The sequence below is a fragment of the Cavia porcellus genome, unplaced genomic scaffold (genome assembly GCF_034190915.1).
Source record: "Cavia porcellus strain 051 isolate PalLab524CR breed Dunkin Hartley unplaced genomic scaffold, mCavPor4.1 scaffold_9, whole genome shotgun sequence".
NCBI lineage: Eukaryota > Metazoa > Chordata > Mammalia > Rodentia > Caviidae > Cavia > Cavia porcellus.
In genome coordinates this window covers 69,295,567-69,317,189 of record NW_026947492.1, presented here as the reverse complement: position 1 = coordinate 69,317,189, position 21,623 = coordinate 69,295,567, and the positions used below count along the sequence as shown (strand labels likewise).

The following is a 21,623-nucleotide window of genomic DNA, read 5'->3' as shown; positions in this document are numbered from 1 at the left end:
TATTAAAGAGACTTTCATTCTTCCAGTGTACATATTTGGCCCCTTTATCAAAGATAAGGTGGTTAAGTGTGTTTGTAGTTGTGGTTGTATCTTCTAATCTATACCATTGATCTTCAGCTCTGTTTTTATTCCAGTACCATGTTGATTTTACTACAGTTGCTTTGTAGTATAACTTCAAGTCAGGGATTGTGATGCCTCCTGTCTTGCCTTTGCAGCTTAGAGTTGTCTTTGCTATTCCAGGTCTCTTCTGGTCCCAGATGAATTTTAGGAGTGATTTCTCTAGATCTATGAGGTAAGTTGATTGTATTTTGATTGTGATTGCATTGAATATGTATAACAATTTTGGAAGGATGTCCATTTTGACAATATGTATTCTGCCTATCCATGAACAACTGATGTCTCCACTTTGTGAGATCCTCTTCAATTTTTTTGCAGTGTAACATAATTTTCCCTATATAGATTTTTCACTTTTTTTCATGAGGACAATTCCAAAACATTTCACTTTTTGTTTGCTAGTATGAAGGATGTGGCTTCTCTTATTTCCTTCTCTGTGATCTTATTGTTAGTGTATAGAAATGCTATTGATTTTTGAGTATTTATTTTGTATACAGCTACATTGCTGAATTTTTATATTATATTTAGGAGTCTTTCAAAGGAATTTTGGGGGTCATCTATGTAGAGTATCATGTCATCTGGAAATATTGATAATTTAACTTCTTCTTTTCCTAACTTTCCCCCTTTTATTTCTTCACTTGTCTAACTACTCTGGCTAATACTTCCAGTACTATATTAATTAGGAGCAGAGATAAGGGACATCCTTGTCTTTTACTTGATTTCAAGGAAAAGGCCTCTTATTTTTGGCCATTTAGTATGATACTGGCTATTGGCTTGTCATAGATGGCCTTTATCATATTGAGGTTAAAAACATCTATTTCAATTTTCTGTAAGGTTCTTATCATGAATGAATGCTGGACCTTATCAAAAGCTTTTTCTTTTTTTTAATTTTATTTAAAGGGAAAAAAGAAAAAAAAAACAGTGTAAGGGTACAAGTAATACAGGAATACAAAAAAAATCAGTAAGTAATCACAAGTTAATAGATTACACATTGTCATCTTAGAAATTCTCAAGTCACAGGATCAAAGGATACAAAGTGGACTTTCAAACAGTGAGACCGCAAACAACTGTGTTCAGTGATCCAACGAAACTCTGTAATATGGTCGTCTATCATAACACATCTAAATACACTTGCAGATGTATCCTTTAGAGCACTTTTTTTTCCTACCTTTTTTTAGAACAAAATTTACACGTTTTGGTTTTTATTACTCCCATAGTTCTTATTACTTTTTTTGAATAAAATAAAACCAAATTTGACAAAACAAAGCTGTCAGTGAAAACCAAGGATAGACATAGTACATGATGTAAAAACAGAGTACAAGGTTATCAGCAATGGTTACAATAATGCCACTTGCTTCCTTAAATGAATTGCCTATATCATTAGGCATAATTAAGTTGAACAAAACAGTACAGAACTAAACCAATAAAATATAAACATTGTAAACCTTATACGACTTCAAAAGAAGATAATAGTCAAATCAGAACGGGCATAATAGTGAATCTGATTGCCTTCAAAGTAGTTTCCTATACACTGAAACTTGATACTATCAAACAGAGAAGAACAGAGTCTAATCATTCAAAACAAGTTAGTGGGAGTAATACAGAACTTCAAATCAAGTTAATAGGATATCAAAAAATTGTTATAATGTATCATGCTATTTTTTAATTTTTTCCCTTAATTAAAAAATAAAAAAAATAATTGTTTTAATGAATAAGGGGGAGATTGAGATAAAAGAAGACATAGCAACGTAATAATACAGGTCAAAGCATTACAGTTTCAGCAACCTAGTGCTTTACACCAAATAACCCAACTTAATAGTAGTTACCATAGTATCTTTTTCCTTGAAGTATTTGAATACAGCTTTGTATACTATAGCATCAGACATATCAAGACAGTGTGAAACCATTCAAGAGGATGAAAGTATTACAGGGTATTTAGAACCAGCTAACAGAAAATGAACAATGGTTTCTATATTATCTCTTCGCCTATAAAAATTTTGTTTATACTATCACATATTATAAAATCCAATAAGATACAACATGATAAAACCAATGGAGACAGAAGAGCAACAGTTTCGTAGGGCTTCAAAACAAGATGATATTAAATCAGCACTAGCTATTATGCTGTCTTGTTTTCTTCAAAATAGCTGTTCATTTCATCACAGGCAATAATATCAAACAGCCCAGAATTAAGCCATTCAAATTAATGAGTGAAAGCTTTAAAATGCTTCAAGGCCACATAATAGGGATTCATGATTACCACATACTTTTATGTATTTGAATCCTTTCTTACATTAGGGAAACTATTCGGTATTCACACACATGAGTTTGATTTATTTCACTTATGAGTATGGTCTCAAGGAGAGTCCATTTATTTATAAATATCTCAATGCCATCCTTATTTATAGTTGAGTAGTACTCCATTGTATAAAAATACCACAATTTTTTTATCCATTCCTCAGTTGATGGACACTTGGGTTGTTTCGAAGATTTGGAGATTACAAATTGTGCTGCTATAAACATAGATGAGCATATATCACTGTGGTATGATGCTTTCAGTTCTTCTGGGAATATGCCTAGAAGTGGAATAGCTAGAACAAATGGGACTTCCAATCCCAGCTTTTTGAGAAATCTCAAGACTGATCTCCAACAAAGGTTGTACCAGTCTACACTCCCATCAACAATGCAGGAGAGCTTCTTTTTCTCCATAGCCTCTCCAGCATTTGTTGTTGTTGGTTTTCTTGATCCTGGTCATTCTTTCAGGAGTGAGATGGAATCTCATTGTGGTTTTAATTTGCATTTCTCTAAAGACTAATGATGAGTATTTTTTCATGTATTTATTTTCCATTTGTATGTCTTCATCTGAGATTGTGTATTCATCTCAGATGCCCATTTTTGGATTGGATCTTTGAATTTTGTGGGTCTGTGTTCTTTAAAATTCTTTATATGTTTTAGACAAAAGTCCTTGTCTGAGGGGGAGTTCACTAAGACCTTTTCCTACTTTGTGGGTTTTCATTTCACTATGCTGCAGATATTTTTTGACATGCAGAAACTTTTTAATAAGAGGTGGTCCCAGTTATTGATTCTGGGAAGTATTTCCCATGTGTTTTGAGTCCTGTTCATGAATACTCTACCTACCCCTGTGTCTACAAGGTTTGTACCCAATTTGCCTTCCAATAGATTTAGTGTTTGTGTTTTAATATTCAGACCTTTGATCCATTTAGATTTTAATTAATACAGGGTGATAGTTAATTTTTGGGAAATGGAGAGCCAGTTTTTCCAACACCATTTATTAAAGAGACTGTCATTCTTCCAGTGAACCTGTTTGGATCCTTTATCAAAAATAAAGTGGTCGAGTGTGTTTGTGGTTGTGCTTGTATCTTCTAATATATTCCACTGATTTTAGGCTCTGTTTTCATTCCAGTACCATGTTGATTTTACTATGGTTGCTTTGTAGTACAACTTCAAGTCAGGGATTGTGATGCTTCTTGCCTTGCCTTTGTTGCTTAGAACTGTCTTTGCTATTCCAAGTCTCTACTGGTCCCCGATGAATTTTAGAAGTGATTTTTCTAGATATGTGAGATATGTTGATGATAATTTTATTTGGATTGCATTGAATCTGTATAAGAGTTTTGGGACAATGGTCATTTTCACAATGTTTATTCTTCCTATACATGAGCAAGGCATGTCTTTCCATTTTCTGAGATCATCTTCAATTTCTTTTTTCAGTGTATTATAATTTTCCCTGTATAGATCTTTCACTTCTTTCATAAGAGTAATTCATAAGTATTTCATTTTTTGGTTGCTAGTGTGAAGAATATGGCTTCACTTATTTCTCTCTCCATGATTTTGTTGTTAGCATATAGAAATGCTATTGATTTCTGAGTACTGATTTTGTATCCAGCTACATTACATAATTTATTTAGTATATCTAAGAGTCTTTCAATCGAGTTTAGGGGGTCTTCTATGTAGAGTATCATGTCATCTGCAAACAATGATAATTTAACTTCCTCTTTTCCTATCTTTACTCCTTTTATTTCTCTCTTGTCTAATTACTCTGGCTAGTATTTCTGGTACTATATTAAATAGTAGTGATGATGAAAGACATCCTTGTCATGTGCCTGATTTTTAAAGTAAAGACCTTAAATTTTTGGCTGTTTAGTATGATACTGGCTGTTGGTTTGTTGTAGATGGCCTTTAGTATATTGAGGTAAAGACTATCTATTCCAATTTTCTGTAAAGTTTTTATCATGAGTGAATGTTGGACTTTATCAAAAGCTTTTTCTGCATCTATAGAAATGATCATGTGATACTTTTTTGGCTTTATTGATACAGTGGATTACATTTATTGATTTATGTATGTTGAACCATCCCTGCATGCCTGGGATGAATCTCACTTGGTCATGGTGCATCGTCTTCTTGATGATTTGCTGCATCCTATTTGCCAATATTTTATTGAGAATTTTTGCATCTGTGTTCATTAGGGAGATTGGTCTATAGTTTTCCTTTTTAGTTAGGTCTTTCTCAGGTTTTGGTACTAGAGTAATATTGCTTCCAGGCATGATTTAGGAAGGATTACTTCCCTTTCAATTTCATTGACTAGTTTGAGGAGTGTTGGCATTAGATCTTCTTTGTATTTCTTGTAGAATTCTGCAGTGAATCAGTCTGAGTCCTGCTCTTCTTTGTAGGTAAGGACTTAATTATATTTTCAATTTCACTAATAGAGATTGTGTTATTCAGAAGTTTTACATCCTCTTGATCTAGCTTTGGTACTTTATACATTTCTAGGAATCTATTTGTTCTGTGTTATCAAACCTTTGAGAGTAGAGGATTTTGAAACTAGGTGTTGATGATCTTCTATTTCTATAGAGTCTGTATTGATTTCCCCTTTTTCATTTCTTATTGCATGAGTTTGATCTTTTTCTTCCCCTTTTAAAAGAAACTGGGCTAGGGGCTTGTCAATTTTATTTATTCTTTCAAAGAACCAACTCTTTGATTCATTGATTCCTTGGATTGTTTTCTTAGTGTCCATTGCGTTGATTTCTGCTCTGATTTTTATAATTTCCTCTCTTCTTTTGGCTTTGGGCTAGCCTTGCTCTTCTTTTTCTAAATTTTTGAGGTGTAGCATCAGATTATTTCTTTGTAATTGGTCTGTTTTCCTGACATGGGAACTCAGTGCAGTAAATTTTCCTCTGGGGACGGCTTTCATTGCATCCCACAGATTCCGGTAAGTTTTATCTGTATTTTCATTTTCTTGTTTCATTGTTTAATTTCTTCTTTAATTTCCCCCATGACCCACTGATCACTCAAGAGTGTGTTATTCAGTTTCCATGTGTTTGTGCGATTTTTGAAGTATCTTTTATCATTAATTTCTAATTTCAAAGTGCTATAATCTGATAACATGCAAGGGATGATTCAACTCTTTTGCATTTATTTAAACTTTTTTGTGAGCTAATATATTGTCTATTTTAGAGAACGACCCATGTACTGCTGAGAAGAATGTGTCTTCTGATGTTGTTGGATGTAACAGTCTGTATATGTCTATCAATTCCATTTGTTCACAGGTGTGATTCAATTCTATTCTTCTTTTGCTGATTTTTTGACTGGTTAATCAGTCCCTTGGTGTCAATGGTGTTTTAAGTTCTCCTGTTACAATTGTGTTACTCATAATTTGATTTTTCATTTCTGTTAATACTTGTTTTATATAACTGGGTGCTCTGGAATTTGGGCAATGTATTTTTAAGATAGTTATCTCTTCCTCTTGGAGTTTTCCCCTAATGAGTATATAGTGACCTTCTTTGTCTTTTCTGATTATTATTGGTTTATATTTCACACTGTCTGCAAACAGAATGGCTACTCCTGCTTTTTTTTTGGATTCCTGTTGCATGAAGTATTGTTTTCCATCCTTTGGCTTTCAATCTGTGAGTTTCCTTCTGGGTTAGATGGGTTTCCTGTAAACAGCATATGGTTGGATTTTGTTTCTTGATCTATTCTGCCTGTCTGTTTCTTTTAACTGGTGCACTGAGACCTTTTACATTAATGGTTATAACTGTTATCCTTTGGTTTATGGTTGACATGTTATCTTTCTGCTGGTGCATTTTTATCTTTCTGTTCTGTTTAATTATCTACTTTGCTTAGTAGTTTTTTCCTTTGTGTATCTAAACTGTCTTTCAATATTTTTTGCAGGGTTGGCTTGGTGATCATGAAGTTCTTCAGCTGTTCTTTGTCACTGAAGTATCTTATTTCACCATCGATTTTGAATGATAGTTTTGCAGGGAATATCAGTCTAGCTTGGAAATCATTTTCCTTTAGGATCTAGAATACTTAACTCCATGCTCTTCTTGACTTTATTGTTTCTGCTGAGAAGTCTGCTGTGATTCTGATAGTTTTTGCTTTATAAGTCATCTGTCTTTTCTCTCTGACAGCTTTTAATAATCTATTCTTGTGTTGGATTTCTGTGCTGGTGATTATTATATGTTTGGGTGTAGTTTTATTTTGGTTATGACTATTTGGAGTTCTATATGCCTCACTGAACCTGATATAGCTTTCTGATCTCATGCTTGGGAAATTTTCAGCTATTACGTCTCTAAATAGCCTCTTGATGTGCTTAATATTGTCTCCTTCTTTTTCATTAATCCCTATCAATCTTATGTTGTTTTTCCTTTGCGTCATCTTGCAGTGTTGAATTATTTCCTGATTCTTTGTTATTTTTAAAAGATCTTTCCTTTCCTGTTCACTAGATGCAATCCTGTCTTCAAGGACTGAAATTCTATCTTCACTTTCATTGAGGCAGTTTTTACAGCTTTCAGTGGAGTTTTTGATTTCCTGTATATCTCTGTGCATCTGCTTTATGTATTCTGTTTGTTTCTTACATTGCTCATCTAGGGATTCTATCTTTTTGCTTAGTTCCTCCAATTTTTTAACTGTGTTTTCTTCAGATATGTTCAGGATCTCTTTCATTTCTTTTATCATTTCTTCTTTTACCTGGGAGATTATTTCGAGTTTGAACTCCTTTAAAGCTTCTCAGAGTTGCTTGTTTATTTCAGTAGCTATTATGTCCGATATTTGATGTGTATGGCATATATTTTCTTCTATATACATTGCTCCTATGGTTTCTTGAGATGGGCTGGAGGTTTGAGGCTGTAACTTGGTCTTTTGTTTTGTCATTTTCCTATATTTCTGTGTTTGAAATGTTATTTGAAAGTTTCGTCAGGGTCTGTTGGAAATCCACTTCTATGTTCCTAGCTTCTGGGACTCTGGCACCCAGTTCCCCCAGGCCGCTGGGTCTCTGGAACCCTTGACACTTGCCTGCTTGCTTTCAACTCTGCAGTCCCAACCAAGCTGGGCTTCAGGGACAGTGGGTGCCAGCCTGCTTGGCTTGGAACTCCACAGTTCTCCTAGCACAGCCAGAACAGGGAGGCAGTTGTGGGCACCTCCAACACACCTAGCACATTCACTGCACCTGGAAGGCTCGAGGGTCCCAAACAAACTGGGCTTGGGGGTCAGTGCATGGGGCACTTACCCCTGGATGCCAGGCCTCTGGAACTGGAGATGCTCACCTGCCTGCTCAGAAATCCACCAAAAGCTTTTTCTGTATCTATAGAAAGGATCATGTGATTCTTATTTTTGCCTTTTTTGATATGGTGGTTTACATTTATTGATTTATGTATGTTGAACCATCCCTGCATGCCTGGGATGAATCCCACTTGGTCGTGGTGTATAATCTTCTGGATGATTTGCTACACCCTATTTCCCAATATTTTATTGGGGATATGTGCAACTGTGTTTATTATAGAGATTGGCCTGTAGTTCTCTTTTTTAGTTGGGTCTTTCTCAGGTTATGGTACTAGAGTAATATTTGCTTTCAGTAATGACTGAGGAAGGATTGCTTCCCTTTCAATTTTATTGAAGAGTTTGAGGAGTGTCAGCATTAAGTCTTCTTTGTGTTTCTTATAGAATTCTGCAGTAAATCCATCTGAGCCTGGCCTCTTCTTTGGAGTTAAGGACTTAATTACATTTTCAATTTCATTAATAGATGTTGGGTTATTCAGCAGTTTTACATCCTCTTGACCTAGCTTTGGTACTTCATATATTTCTAGGAATCTGTCAACCAATTCTGTATTATCAAACCTATGAGAGTAGAGGTTTTCAAAGTAAGTGTTGATGGTTTTCTGTACTTATATACAGAGTCTGTAATGATTTCGGCTTTTTCATTTCTTATTGCGTGAATTTGAGCTTTTTCTTCCCTCTTTTTAATAAGGTTGGCTAGGGGCTTATCAATTTTATTTATTCTTTCAAGTAACCAACTCTTTAATTCATTGATTCTTTCAATTGCTTTTTTAGACTCTATTGCATTAATATCTGCTCTGATTTTTATAATTTCCCCCCTTCTTTTGGCTTTGGGCTTGACTTGCTCTTCTTTTTCTAGATGTTTGAGGTGTAACATCAGGTTACTTATTTATATTTGTTCTGTTTTCCTGATGTGGGAACTCAGTGCAATTAATTTTCCTCTGAGGACAGCTTTCATTGCATCCCTCAGATTCCGGTAAGTTTTATTATATTTTTGTTTGCTTATAGGTATCGTTTAATTTCTTTTTTAATTCCCCCTGTGACCCAATGTTTATTCAAGAGTGTGTTATTCAGTTTCCATGTGTTTGTGAGAATTTTGCAGCATCTTTTATTATTAAATTCTAGTTTCATAGCACTATAATCTGATAACATGCATGGGATAATTTCAATTCTTTTGAATTTATTTAAATATGTTATGTGGCTAGTATAAGGTCTATTTTAGGGAATGTCCCATATGCTGCTGAGAAGAATGTGTATTCTGATGTCATTGGATGGAACAGTCTGTATATGTCTATCAATTCCATTTGTTCCCAGGTGTGATTCGGTTGTGTTATTTCTGTGCTAATTTTCTGTCTGGTTGATCTGTCCCTTGGTGTCAATGGTGTGTTAAGGTCTCCTGCTATAACTGTGTTGTTACTAGTTTGGTTTTTCATTTCTATTAATACTTTATATACCTGGAACTCTGGAATTTGGTGCATATATAATTAAGATTGTTATTTCTTCCTTGTGAAGTATTCAGTGAGTATGCAGTGACCTTTTTTTATCTCTTCTGATCATTCTTGGTTTAAAGTTCACATTGTCTGCAAGCAGAATAGCTACCCCTGTTTTTTTTTTTTTTTTTTTTTTTTTTTTTTTTTTTTGGATTCCTATTGCATGAAATATTGCTTTCCATCCTTTGACCTTCAGTCTGTGAGTATCCTTTTGGGTTAGATGGGTTTCTTGTAAACAGCATATGGTTGGATTTTGTTCCTTGATCCATTCTGCCAGTCTGTTTCTTTTAATTAGTGCATTGAGACCATTTATATTAATGGTTATAACTGTTATATATTTGTTTATTGTTCACATCTTATCTCTCTGCTGTTGCATCTTTATGTTTCCATTATGTTTAGTTTGTTTTGCTTAGCGTTTTTTTCCTGATTGTATCTAAACTGTCTTTCAGTATTCTTTGGAGGGCTGGTGTGGTGCTCATGAAGTTCTTAAGCTGTCCTTTGTCATGGAAGTATCTTATTTCCCGATTCATTTTTGAAGGACAGTTTTACATCCGTCTAGGTTGGAAATCTTTTTCCTTTAGGATATGGAATACTTCACTCCATGCTCTTCTTGACTTTATTGTTTGTGGTGAGAAGACTCTGTAATTCTGATAGGTTTTTCCTTTATTGGTGATCTGTCTTTTCTCTCTGTCAGCATTTAATATTCTATTGTTATATTGGATTTCTGGGATGGTGATTATTATATGTCTAGGTATAGTTTTATTTTGGTTATGATTATTTGGAATTCTATATGCTTCACTGATCCTGATATCAGTTTACATTCTCATGTTTGTTAAAATTTCAGCTATTACTTTTCTAAATATTCTCTTGTTATCTTTTATGTTGACCCCTTGTTTTTCATTTATCCCTACCAATCTTATGTTGTTTCACTGCATCATCTTGCAGCTGTTGAATTGTTATTTCCCAATTCCTTGTTATTTTAAAAAGATCTTTCCTTTCCTATTCACTAGCTGCAATCTTTTCTTTGAGGTCTGAAATTCAGCTCCACTCTCATTGAGAAAGTTTTTACAACTTTAAATGCAATTTTTGATTTCCTGTATATCTCTTTGCATCTGCTTAAGTGTTCTCTTTGATTCTTATATTGTTCATCCAGAGATTCTACCTTTTCATTTATTTCCTCCAATTTTTTATTGTGTCTTTTTTAGATGTATTTATCATCTCTTTCATTTCTTTTATCATTTCTTCTTTTACCTGGGAGATTATTTCTAGTTTGAATTCCTTTAAAGCTTCCTGGAGTTGTTTCTTTATTTCAGTTGCTATTATTTCAGGTATTTCCGGCACATGGCATATGTTTTCTTCTATGTACATAGCTCCTAAGGTTTCTTGGGATGGACTGGAGGCTTGAGATTGTATTGTGGTCTTTCACTTTGTCATTTTCCTATATTTCTGTGATTCAAGTGTTATTCCAAGGCTCCCCCTGATCCTGTTGGAAATCCACTTCTATGCTCTCAGCCTCTGAAACTCTGCCCACCCAGTTTTCTGGATTGAGAGAGCATCACATAGGGGTGGGCAGGCAAGGCCAAGCCCTGCTGTACCAGTCCAGAATGGCAGGAAACCGTAAGTTAGTACAGGAGGATCCAAGCCCTGCTGAGCTTGTTCAGTGTGGTAGGAAGCCATAAAGTTCCCTTGCTGGTGTGAGCTAAGATCTTAAACTCCCTCCCTATGGCTTGGGATGGTGTGGGAACACTCACCCCAGGCTTCACAGTCCACAGTTCAGAGTGCATGCAGGCAGGTCCAATTCCCCAAAGCTGGTTGAGCAGGGCAGGAAACAGGAAAGTTCTGTTTCTGTATTTTTCTTTATTGTCTGAAGAGGTGTTTTGAGAAGCAGATTCTCTGGGCTCTGTCATGGTGGCAGCTTTTTGGGACTCTGGCCACATGAGCCTGGCAGTAATCAAGACACACTCACCTGCCCAGGGACTCAGGGGTGCTCTGGCAGCCGGCCCACACAGCACAGGCACCACAGCTTGGATCTTCCTGTGAACAGCGAGGTCGAAGGCTGCCATGCATCCCAGCAGCTTCAGTCCCATGCCTGCAGTGTAGCAATGTGCCTTCCTCCTCGTGCCCTTCGACCCAGCTCAGGGAGGTGGCAGAAGGAGCGGTGGTGGCAGTGGCAGTGATGGTAGCAGAGGTGGCAGGGCATGGGCAGCCAGTGGATGCCAAGTCGCTCTGCAACCCCATCCTCTGGCAGGCCCGCAGCGATAGAGTCGGTCGGAGCCCCACAGCTGGTTGTGGCCATGGGGGATAGCCTAGCAGGGTGCACTGAGGATGGCCCACAGGTGCTTAGGGCTGCATGTTGTCATGGCTGGCAGGGATTGCATGTTTGATTGGTCCTTCTCACCTTAGTTTCTTCTTGGGATGAGAGAATTCCTCTCCTCTCTTCAGGGCTTCCCAGGTTGTATTATGTTGAATTCTAAGTTGACTACCTCAGGGAGCCTCTGTAGCCAGCTGTTATCTATCCACCATCTTTCTTGGCATTTTATTTAAAGTTGAGTGTTAGTATTTTCTTTTCTGACAAACACGTTATTAAACCTGATAGCCTTTGCTTTGAATCTCTCAATAAGTTGGGACAACATATTCACTGGAAAAATATGATATCCTCCAATCCATGAATATGAAGTGACTTTCAGCATATTTTGATTTTCTTTAATTTCTTTCAATAATGTGCACTAGTTATGGTGGACAGATCTTTCACTGCCTTTGATGAATCGATTTCCATATACTCCATTGACACTGTTTTAAGTGAAATTGCTTTTTATTTCTCTTTATAAAATGCTTATTGGTAGTATATGAGCATAAAATTGACTTTTATGAGTTGATCTTTTGCAATAAAATTTTCTAAATATGTTTATAACTTATAATAAGATTATTTTTGATTCTTTAGAATTTTCTATATATAGGACATTGCACTAGTGAACAGAGATATTTCTGGGCTTTTCTTTTTTATTTGAGTGAATTATATTACTTCTTTACCTCTTAATTAATTGGTTGGATGCCACTTTTCATAAAAGGGTGAATAGAACTGGCTCAAGCAAATGTGTCAAAAATTGTTTTAGCTTTTAGCTTGGGAAATTTAATCCATTTGTGTTAGGTTTTATTACTCAGAAGCATGGGTCCAGTTCTGTCATTTTTCTATCTGAGGTCTAATGTGCCATTTGTTCAAAATGGAAAAAAAATTCTGAAATAGGTATTTTCCCCAAAGGAGATATACAACAAGTTCATGAAAATGTGCTTGATGTCATTAGCTATTTGGGAAATTAAACTTAAAACCATAATAGGATCCTCTAGGTTCTCATTCGCTGGACAACAATAAAAAAAAAAGAAAGAAAAAAGAAAAAAAAAAAACCAGAACTTCAAGAATTTGTACAGTTGGTAAAGGTGTACATTGATAAAGGGAACATATAATTACACAGTACCATGTAAAACATTACAGAAATTCAAAAAGTAAATGGAAAAATACCATGTCAGTCAGTAACTGAGACACTGTTGCTATGCCAAATAGAAAAGAAAAGAGGTCTTCCAACAAAACTCATTCACAATTGCTCATGAAATAATTATTCCAAAGCAAGCAACTATATGAGCATCAACTTCTGAAAACATAAAGAAACACAAGTATCCATTAAATAAATTATTAATCCAGGTGTGGTGCCTCATCCCTGTAATCCCAGCACTTGGGAGGTTGAGGCAGGAGAATCATTGTGAATTTGAGACCGTCCTGGGTCAAGACCAGCCTGAACTGCATATGATCCAGTCTCAAAAAGACTAAATAAATAATTATGCAGCCATAAGAAGAAAAACTAATACATAATAGAACATGAAAAAGTCTTGAAACTTTAAACTAATCTAAACAAGCCAGGCATGAAACAGAACATATTGGGCAAGTCTGTTTATGTGAAATGTCCATATGAAATGTTTCCATGGAGTGGAAACCAATTTAGTATTTGCCAAGGATTGGAGACTGTTCATAGTAGGAAATAAATATGGAGTTTATATTTTGGAAGGTAGAAACGTTTTGAAATTGTGATAATGGTTTCATACCATAGTGAATGTACCAGAAATCACTGACTTGCTTACATTTAAATGGTTAAGATGCTTAATGTGGTGTTATTTTACAGAAACACCAGCAAAAAATTAGAAATAAAATTTATATGCACGCATATTGCATTGTTACTTGTAAAATAAAGAAACTATGGGGAAATATTTATCTTTCAATAAGATATGACTCTGGCTTATGTAATAACCTACATAGTGAGTATATATTCAGTAACTTGATAGATTGGCAGATGATAAATAGGTGCTAGATAATAAAAAACCAGAAAGAAATATATATGCTTACTTCTACATTATAGATTTAAGTGTATTTTTTATTTACGCACTCCTTATCATTGTCATTATTATTACAAATGTTAGTATCTATTTATTCATAGCATGATATGAAAATGTCATGGATTTCATTTGTTTGTATGTTTGTTTTTGTTTGTATTTGTGTGTGTATGTGCATGCGTGTGTGTGTATGTGTGTGTGTGTGTGTGTGTGTGTGTGTGTGTGTGTGTGTGTGTTTTAGTAGTGGGGACTGACTCCAGGGAGCTTAACACCATCCCTAACCATTTTTACATTGAGACAGAGTCAGGCTAGCATTTTCAGATTGTAGTTCAACTCAATCTTCCTGTATCATCATCAATAGCAGCTGGAATCCCAGCATGCTCCACTGGGCATGGTATATTGATATTTTAAGGAACTTTTCCATAGCTATAAGAGTCATTGTCAATCTCACTGAGAAGCAAAGTGACAGAGAACAGAGCTCATATGATATGATCCTTTGATAGATTTCCTAGCCCAGCTTAGGAGGTACAAAAGGAATTCAGATATATAATTTAAATTAAACATGTGAAAATAAGTGAATAAAGGAACATATGCAGATGTCTTTGTGAGTGACTGAAACACACTATACATAAAGAACTCTCCACTTGCATGCTACTAGGCTCTACACAGAATGAATACAACTGCAGTAATTGTGCAAATCACAAATTTTCAATGAAAAGTTAGTGTTTATTCTTGTCCCTCCACATACACATGCTGTTATACAAACACAAGATAGAGATGCACAACATATGATGTGAAATCTTCACTTATGTATCTTCCACTCTTTTTCCTCATCTCATATTGTTGACTCCCATACCAGCACCTTTTCTGGGGTTCTGAAGTATTCCCTTGAGATATTTAACACAATTTTTCCTTTAAATACTCAGGTCAAAAGTAGTTATTATGTTATTCAGACACTGAGGATCATGCATGTACAAATATTGTAGTTTTTCTTCAAGGGAGATGCTGAACACCTGACCCAGACTACTTTCATATCAGTGTTTTGCATTCCAGAAAGTAGGTACTAAAAGACATGCAAAGGGGAGGTCATGGCAGTTGTTTTTAAGTTGCAAAAGGAGAGAGTCTGCTATTGTGTCTGAATAGCGGTGGTTGTCTCAAAGATATGAATGTGATTCCATTTACCATGTTTGAAAGCATAAATGTTCCAAAAGATTAAGTTTTCTTAAAACAATTTTTAAAATCAATTCTCAGTGGATGGATCAATTTAACTTTTCTGATATTTTGAATATTTCTGTCACTTTCCTATACAAATAGAAATCATCAATACTGTTTTGATGAAAGTTAGCTGGAAATCTCACCTGAAAAACAGATTTAGGGTTGCATGGTCACTAAAGAGTAGCCCAGCCTATTGCCTTTCCTTTTTTATTCCTCAGAATGACCAAAGTCTTACTTGGTTCATCTGGAGAAAGACTAAAGTGTTTATGTATTTCATTCTTTTTGGATAACAGCATCAACTTGAAGGAATCCACTGTCATATTTGGAGAAGAAAATGGATCTTAAAGACTTCCAGTGAATTTTATGAAGTAAAACAGACATCAGGTTATATCTGCTAAACTTTATAAATTATATTCATGAATTAATATTAGTATTTGATTATCTGTCTATGACATAGGAAACGTAAGAGTTCAATATCCTTGCAGCAACAATTAAATTATGGTATACTGAAATCATTTCAAATTGACTTTGTGCAGAAAAATCTAACCTTATTTTGTAGCTGATACTGTATTACTTTGGAATAAGTGTGGATCTCTTACTGAAAGATTTATGAACATATTCAACATGAAATGTTGTATAAGCCATTGTATTATAGCTATAACGACAGAAACACAGGAGATCTAAACAGGATACAGTGTTTTTCTTATATTTAGGATAGGAATTATTTAGCATATAACACATGAAATCTCAGAAGTATATTTTCTACTTCTGCTATACAGATTCTTATGCTTTCCCTAATTTCCCCATTTATTTCTATCAGATAGCTACATTAGTCAAGACTGGTTATTAACATGTATTAACGCAAAAATGAACAGTAGTTGTCTTTTGCTCAGTGACTTATGACAATGTATTTGATACGAACCAAACATCAAACAAGTCTCAAACTTTATTGTCCAGTAACTAATCGTATATAAATATTCATGTATTATGTACATGTGTACTTATACACATGTGTATGGGTATATATGAATTTTTACATTTTGTATTTTAAAAATAATATCTGAATATAGTTTTGTGTACAAATCTGAAGTACAGGTTTCTATTCCTGATCAAAAAATTGATGTCAGTGATTCATATAAACACAGTTATTGTGTAATAAACATAGTACTCTTTTTTTCAAAACGTAGTATTTCAAGGATTTTGTTAGCTTTAACATTATTTAAGAACAACCAATGATTTTAGAGAAGAAACTGAACATCAGCTAGGAAGCTATTTATATGATTTAAGTGATCAGTTCATTTAAAATCTTCACAGTATTAAGAATAAAAAGACACAGTTTTCTCTTTTTGAGACTTGTGTAGAAACTTTACCAACTGTAGAGATAAAATGACGCTCTACACTAGTATAAACTTCACTGTACTAAATGTTTTATTATTTCCAAGGGACCTTTATTTGACAGATTTTTTGCCTTTATTTCTGCAATGTCTGAAATTGTTATCTTACTAAATTTAGTAAGTTTTTGTTGTTTTATTATGTTTTCTGTCTATCCAGAAAACCTTGGTGGATATTTTAAGATTTTTTTCTACATATCTTTTTAATTGCATTATATTTCCTTAAATATCACTCTGAATCAGTGCTGTTGAGGAGTAATTCAAATAGCTTATTGCTCCTTTAAAAATATGAATCATCTGCTATATTATTTTGTCTTACTTTCTTGGAATTCCCCTTACTTGCTAAGACTTCTGATACATTTTAGGAAATTGCTGATTTTTGAGGCAGACGTTGTGGTTTTTTATCTTCTGGTGGTTCCTTTTATGCATTTAAAATAATAATATGAGGTTACAGCTTAATAATACTTGCATCAAAAATTAATGTGGCTATCAACTCAAAATTATTTATTTACATCTAATGTGTCAAGTGAATTGACATACTACATGCATTGACTATAAATATAAAAGGAAATCTATTTTAATATTAAGAGTTTTTAAAATTTAAGTTATTCCAGGAAGCCATGACATTTTACACTATCAGAGTGTTAAAATAACAAGAGATTGACTACATCATCTATTTTGTTTGTTAAGAATACCTATGATTGTCTTTTTACTATAATATTAATATAGCTTGGAAACTGGCTGTCTGTTCCTGCCTAAGACATCCCTGATATGTCTTGATGTGGATAAGACCCTAAGTAATTTTGCGGACAAAATGAGCAGTAAAGGAGATAAGATTGCAAAATTGCACAGCCAAACATACTAATATGCTATGAATAGGTAACAGGACAGTAAGAAGAAGTAATTTGCCTCTATCCATTTTGATCTGTCAGAATTGTAATCTTCATTTAGTCTGAATAACAATGGTGTGTTCCTCTTACAAACATTTCCTGGTTTGCCTCAAATTTTTCTTATTGAAAACCAACGTATACGAAATAACTTCATATACATGATAAATACAAATATAAAGCAATATGAGTGACTGAAGAAGATATTTTTGAAGAGTACAATTCTGAACATTACAAAAACAATTGCCTTCTTCAGTAAATACTCTGTTGTCCTTCAGTACAAACCCACAAATTTAAAACAAGATGTAGATAGAAAATCTGAATACAGAACAATTTGATCTCTCTGATTCATCCATCAACCTAAAAAATGTTAAATAACCTCTTATAACGGTTGGAATTTATTTTGGGTAGGAACTTTATCAACTATTTTTAATAAATAAATATTCAGTATGACATAGCTTAATGACAATGCACCCAAAAACTGAAAAATTGAATCTAATATTCATTATTAAGTGTCAGATCTTTGTAGTATGTAATTATTGACAGTAAGCGGGTTGTAGCATGTTGCAGGATGCATACTGATGATCTCTTTCTTTAAAAAATTCAAGGTCCTCAGCAAAGATCTCTTTTGGAAAAAAATCAAGGTCCTCAGCAAAGATCTATGAAAAATAAAATAAAAAAAATATGTCTAATGAAGTGATATTCCTACTTAAGCACTGTAAGCGATGATATGAATCAGTGCAATCCATTCTTCAGTGAAAGTTTCCAAACAGCTTTCCACAGTATCTCAGGTATGAATTAATAACCAAGCATTACACTATCTTTAGAAATGTTTTTAAAGTTTCTTCAAAATATAATATCCAAATGTAAGCAATAAATTAAATAATTGAAAGTTAGAACCTCTGGGTATAATTTACCTATAACCTACTAGTTTTGAAACATTATATAACCAATGTATTTAGTTGTTGCTCTGTTCACAATATTCAGAGAAAAATACATTTAAAATGGGGGATTATATATATAAGAAAAATATTTCAGAGACACGGTTGAGGAGCTGTTTAAGAAAATGGATCACAAAGTGATGCAACAAAATTTTTTTTTCTTAAAAAAGAAGAGTATAAGTGTATAATGTACAAAGTCAGAACAAAAGAAGTTGTAGAAAATGGTAGGAAAATGATTAAGAAATTTTTGGATGTTAATGGAAACTTTGCAAAATCAAGGTTGTCCAGATTCAAAACTTATTTTTAGATAGATAATTCTTTCTCTTTAACATCACCATTAAGTTTAAAGACATAAACACATGAAAGTTAAAAAAAAATAAGAAAAAGCAAAGGAAGCATAATTCACATAAAAAGGATCAAAATTCACATGTGTACTAGATACAGGGAGATCAATGGACAAATGATTTTCAAAGTAATAAGGGAAAAGAACATCTATCTTAGAGATATGCAACAAACCAATGAAATTTCAGATATGTAGGTGGTCAGAAATCCTCTTCCAACTATTAATGATGTGAGCAAAGAAAAATTGACAGTTTGTTATAACTATGAGGAAAATGATATTTATAATGTTTTACAGTTCTGACAAGTTAAAATGACTTGAGAATCTAGATCAATTAATAAGAAAAAATAAACAATATTAAATGTTGTAGAATGTAAAGAATTCTATTTAGGATAGGCATAAAATGTAATACCTATATTATGATAAATGTAAACATTAAATAGCAAGTATAAACATAATTTCACAAAGTAAAAAAGCTATGCTGTTCAGAAATGCAAAGTTTAGGGAAAAGAGTTAAACTATGCAGAGCAAATGAATGAAAGAATGAGAAATAATAGAATGATAAAATTGGATTTTTTATTATGGTTCTATATTTTTAGAAATTCATATTGAAACGTTTTATTTGTACTTGTTTGCAGTACATAGTTGGTACAAGTGCATAACACATTCTAATCTCATTTTTCATCCTTTTTCCTTCCTCTCCTTTCTCCCTCTTTCATCTCTATCCATTTCCAATTTATGAAAGGCCCATCTCCCTGCTTATTATCCATATTTTATTTTCACTTTAGTTATCAATTGGATTTTTCTTATATAATAAAGATTTTTATTTAATATAATTTAATATAATATATTATATTTAATATATGATATAATAATATAATATAATACATTACATTACATTAATCTATATTTAAGACTCAGTGCCTGAGTTTTTTCACTTAAAATTATACTTTTATTTGCCACTAAATGACTGAAATTTATCTTTCTTTGTGTGAGATTATATTCCCTGTGTGTAAATACATTTTTTTTGTCTGTTCATTGGTTGATGGACATTCAGGCTCCTTCCAAGATTTACTATGAATTGTGACGGTATAAACCACTGTACCACTGTAATATAGTATGTTTAAGACTTCTTGGGAAGATACCTAGAAGGAGAGTAGCTGGGTCAAAGGGAATTTCTAGTTTTGGTTTTTTGAGAGATCTCCATACTGATTTCCATAGTAGCTGTACTAGTTTACATTTGTACCAACAATGTAGAAAGGTTACTTTTCCCCTGCAGGCTCTCCAGAATTGGTTATTATTTGATTTCTTGATGATGGCCGTTTTTTTCTAGGGTAAGATGTAACCTCACTGTTGTTTTAAGTTGCATTTCTTTAGTGGCCAATGACATTGAACATTTCAGGTATTTGTTAGCCATTTGTAACTCTTGTGAGCAATTTTAGAGAAGTGTTAAACATTGGTGTTCAGACACAAAGGAGCTTCAGATACCAAGCACTTCCATTTACTTAATTATAAAGTGAAGACATAAAAATATTTCTGAGATTTTAGTGAATATTAAACTGACTGACTTTCTCCATAGAAATGTTAATATAGTACTTGGTATTCAGTAAGTATAAATATGACTTCCTAATAAAGAATAAAAACAAAAATAAACGCATCCAAATCATATCAGCTATTTTATTTCTAAGATATTCCATGAGCTTATTTTTTAAGAAGATATCTAAAATAGAGTGTGTTGAATCCTGAACCTTTATATAAAACAATGAAAATACTGAGATCATAACACAATTATACTTGCCTATATATTTCCAAATATGTATCTATACAACATTTCTTGTGTTTAAAATAACAGCAATACGGCTTAGCATATGCTAGTTGCTAAATATGTGTGCAGTATGTTGAAAGAATTGATGAATTAATGAACAAAAAAAGTTCAATTTAAATGAATTTTAAGAAAATATTCGCTGGAATTTTAAATCTGGTTGATATTAATATGCTCTCTTTATCAGATAAAAAGAAACAGAAAAAGACCACAATTGTAAATTTTATTTTTTTTCATTTTTCTTAAACTTGGATCAAAAACAAAAACAAACCAAAAGTAAAATCCCACAAGCAACGGAAAGACTATTTTGAGCTTATCATGCTGCTGCTGAATGAAACAAGTCTGACCCCAGCCTCCCTGATTCTTAATGGGATCCCAGGGCTGGAGGACATGCACATCTGGATTTCGTTACCATTCTGCTCCATGTATGTGGTGGCCATGGTTGGGAACTGTGGACTCCTCTACCTCATCAGCTTTGAGGACTCCCTCCACAGGTCAATGTATTACTTCTTAGCCATGCTGTCCTTCACTGACCTTGTCATGTGCACAGCTAGCATCCCCAAAGCCCTCTGCATCTTCTGGTTCCACCTAAAGGAAATTAGCTTTGATGAATGTCTGGTCCAGATGTTCTTCATTCACACCTTCACAGTGATGGAGTCTGGAGTGCTCATGCTTATGGCCCTGGACCGCTACGTGGCCATCTGCTACCCTTTGCACTACTCAACCATTCTCACCAATCCTGTCATTATAAGGTCTGGGTTTGCTACTTTATTGAGAGCAGTGCTACTCATAGTTCCCTTGATTTTCATCATCAAGCAACTGCCCTACTGCAGAGGCAATATAATACACCATACTTACTGTGACCAGCTATCAGTAGCTAAGTTATCCTGTGGAAATATCAAGGTCAATATTATCTATGGTCTCATGATTGCCCTACTGATTGGGGGTTTTGATATTCTGTGCATCACAATCTCTTACACCATGATCCTGCGGGCAGTGGTCAGTCTCTCCTCAGCAGATGCTCGGCAGAAGGCCTTCAGCACCTGCACTGCCCATATCTGTGCCATTGTTTTCTCCTACTCTCCAGCTTTTTTCTGTTTCTTTTTCAACCGCTTTGGGAGCAATGTCATCCCTCCATCTTGCCACATCCTTGTGGCCAATCTCTACCTACTCTTGCCCCCCACTATGAACCCAATTGTCTATGGGGTGAAAACCAAGCAGATACGAGACTGTGTTGTAAGGATCCTTCCAAGTTGCAAGGATACAAAACCACACAGCATATAAAAAAGCACATTTTACAGGAAAGCAGAAGAAATGTAAGAATAGGAAAATGAAGAAAATGAAAAGATAAGGAAATATAGGAGATGGGAATATGTATACAATGTTTTTTCTTAGCTGTTTGTTTCTGACAATATCTTCCTCTAAATCCTGTTTTACCATAATAAGAAATGATGTGAAGTGATGTATTTCTAAT

The 21,623-nt window shown here is 34.1% G+C and overlaps 1 protein-coding gene across 1 annotated transcript; it reads left to right on the top strand.

Moving 5' to 3' along the window:
- Positions 1-20,467: 20,467 nt before the first annotated feature.
- LOC100731089 (olfactory receptor 52N4-like) lies at positions 20,468-21,433 on the top strand. The gene has a single exon (XM_063255678.1). The coding sequence runs from the start codon at positions 20,468-20,470 to the stop codon at positions 21,431-21,433; it is 966 nt and encodes a 321-aa protein (XP_063111748.1).
- The last annotated feature ends 190 nt before the right edge of the window (positions 21,434-21,623 follow it).

Excerpts from the sequence above, each read along its gene's own strand:
- LOC100731089 (XM_063255678.1), top strand. The coding sequence starts at position 20,468 with ATGCTGCTGCTGAATGAAACAAGTCTGACCCCAGCCTCCCTGATTCTT.